The sequence below is a fragment of the Carlito syrichta genome, unplaced genomic scaffold (genome assembly GCF_000164805.1).
Source record: "Carlito syrichta isolate Samal-C Ts95f unplaced genomic scaffold, Tarsius_syrichta-2.0.1 Scaffold316508, whole genome shotgun sequence".
NCBI lineage: Eukaryota > Metazoa > Chordata > Mammalia > Primates > Tarsiidae > Carlito > Carlito syrichta.
The window spans coordinates 250,464-252,983 of NW_007260604.1; the positions used below are offsets into that span (position 1 = coordinate 250,464).

The 2,520-nt window shown below is 56.9% G+C and overlaps 1 protein-coding gene across 1 annotated transcript in view; it reads left to right on the forward strand.

The window, feature by feature from the left end:
* Window positions 1-2,078: 2,078 nt before the first annotated feature.
* LOC103277207 (transcription initiation factor IIA subunit 1-like) overlaps window positions 2,079-2,520 on the forward strand; it is a 27,375-nt gene continuing 26,933 nt past the window's right edge. Inside the window, exon 1 of the mRNA XM_021707329.1 lies at window positions 2,079-2,485. Within this exon, the coding sequence (XP_021563004.1) occupies window positions 2,456-2,485 (30 nt within the window). The 5' untranslated portion in view covers window positions 2,079-2,455. The remainder of the gene's footprint in view (window positions 2,486-2,520) is intronic.

Genomic DNA, 2,520 nt, shown 5'->3' on the forward strand with positions numbered 1-2,520 from the left:
AGGCTGGAGTGCAGTGGCACACTCATGGCCACTGCAGCCTCGACCTGCTGGGCTTAGGCGATCCTTCAGCCTCAGCTTTCAAGTAGCTGGAAATACAGTTGCACGCCACCACGCCCGGCTAGTTTTTGTGATTTATGGTAGAGACGAGGTCTTACCAAGTTGCCCAGGCTGGTCTCGAATCCTCAATCTCAGGCAATCCTCTGGCCTCAGCCTCCCAAAGTGCTGGAGATTAGGGCTGAGTCAGTGCGCACAGCCAACTGTCATTTCTTAGTGTCCCAGATCTGGCAGTCGTGCGAAGCAACTAAGTGTTAAAAAGAAAATGGGCAGGGCTGGGTGGCTCAGCCTGTAATCCCGCGCCTTTGGGAGGCTGAGGTGAGTGGATTGCCTGAGCCCGCGGGTTCGAGACCCGCCTGGGCAGGCGAGACCTCATCTCTACAATAAACCAAAAAATTAGCAGGGCGTGGTAGCACGCGCCTGTAATTCCGGCTACTCGCAAGAATGAGGTGGAAGGATCGCCGGAGCCCAGCAGGTCGAGGGTGCGGTGGTCGGGAGCGGCCACTGCACTACAGTCTGAGCGACAGTGAGACTCCAACTCAAAAAAAATAAAAAATAAAAATAAAATAAAATAAAAAAGAAAATGGAATTGGCTGAAAAGAAATCGCAAAGCTAATAGAAATTCTCTACACCCATTCACAATCTCCCATTTTCTGATCATTAACGGGCCTCTTGCTCCCTCTAATCCTTTCCTTCCGCTCCTGCCAGGCTGCATATTTCCCTCTTTGGTAGCATGCCTTTGACCTTCTTCTTCTAGGCCTTAAAAAATAGGTGAAATCTGAATATAGAACAACTTCTTGGTAGGACGCACATGCATGTGCTTTCAATAACTTAAGTAAATACTGTGATTTTGCACCAGCATAGAACTTTGACGTTTTGCTTTGCTTTACCTTTTGAGAACAAACTCCCTCACTCATCCAGACTACACTCCAAGTCCCTCAAGACTCCTAGGGACAAGAACATTAGGTACTATGCATTCTGCCTTCAAGACAGAGCATCCTCCGGTCTACCAGCAATGCTGACACAAAAGCAGGGTTTGCCTGGACGGAGGTCACACGCTTACTGGACTGCAGGGACAGGGGCACTCTCCGCTTGCTCCTGCCATGCGAGTCGAGGGGTCAAGGGCAGGCACTTCAGATGTGCTCGGTCTCCACAATGCGGCCAGGTGGACTCGCAGTCTTTTGGCAATATTTTTTAAGGCCAGGGTTACTGGCTGTCACAACCCAGGAGCTGGCGTTTCTTCTTTCTTTCGGTATTTCCACCACCGTGAGTGCTCCTTTACAGTAGAAGGACTAGCAAAGACCGAGCTTTTGGGGACCTCGTAGTGGGACGCGGCGCGGGCACAAACGGCTCTGGGGTTACTAGCTCCGACATGTGCAAACAGCGGACTCAAGGAAGCGCCAATCCCTTAAGAAACACGTGCACAGTCCCGCGGCAGGAGGGGCCCACAACCGGCAGCTCGCTGCCGGAGCCCGCTCCCGAGTCCAGGGATGACTCCGCATTTAAAACCGTGCCGAGGCGGGTGTGCCAGGGACCGGAAGCCTCGCCACGTGACCCGCCCTTCTCAGCGGCCATTGCTGGCGAGGAGGACGCCCGCCCCTTTCCCGTTTCCTAGCTCCTCCAGCGCGGGACGGCGCGGAAACGTCTCACGGGAGGCGGTCCCAGCCAGCTCCGAACTCGAGTGTCACTTAGAACTCGCGCCTTTCCCAGCAATGCTTTGCAAGCCCCTCATCGGGGAGAACCGCCGCGGAGACTTCCGCCCGAGTCCAACCACGTGATCACGCGAGACTTCATTACTCCCTGCGCTCCGCCCGCCCAGCACCCAGCACGGCGCCGGACGACGCGGCCTCCGCCCCGACGCGCCTGCGCACGCGGCTCTCGCGGTGTCTCGCGCTCGGCCCCGCCCACCTCTGCCCCCGCCCTTTCCGCCCCGCCTTCCCCCTCCACCCTGTCTCTCGGCGGCGGCGGCGGCGGCTCGCGCAGCTCGTTGGCTCGCTATATAAAGGGGAGAAGCGGGCGCACCGGACGGCTGGGGCTGCAGCCGGTGGCGGCAGCGGCGGCGCTGGGAGTGGTACCCGGTGGTGGTTTCCCTCCTTGGCGCGGGGTGGGGAACGGGCAACGCCCCCCGGACCCCTGAAGGGTCGTGGCTTGCTGTTTTGTTTTTCTTTTTCTTTTTTTTTATTCAGGCGATTCTCGAGGTTTTTTAGCTCCGGGAGGAGTGCCCCCTCCTCCCCCTCGCCCTCTCTCCGCTCCCCCTACTCGTTCAGGATCGATTTTGTTGCCATTTTTTGGCGGTGACCTGGGTCACCCTCCGGGTGTTCTGGTTTTCTTCTTTTTTTTTGGTTTTGTTTTTACCTTGTCTCCTCGGGGTTGCCCCCTGTGGTTTGTGTTGTGTGTGGAAATGGCGAACTCGGCAAATACAAACACCGTGGTAAGGACGTGGTTCGGCGGCCGGCGGGGGCTTCG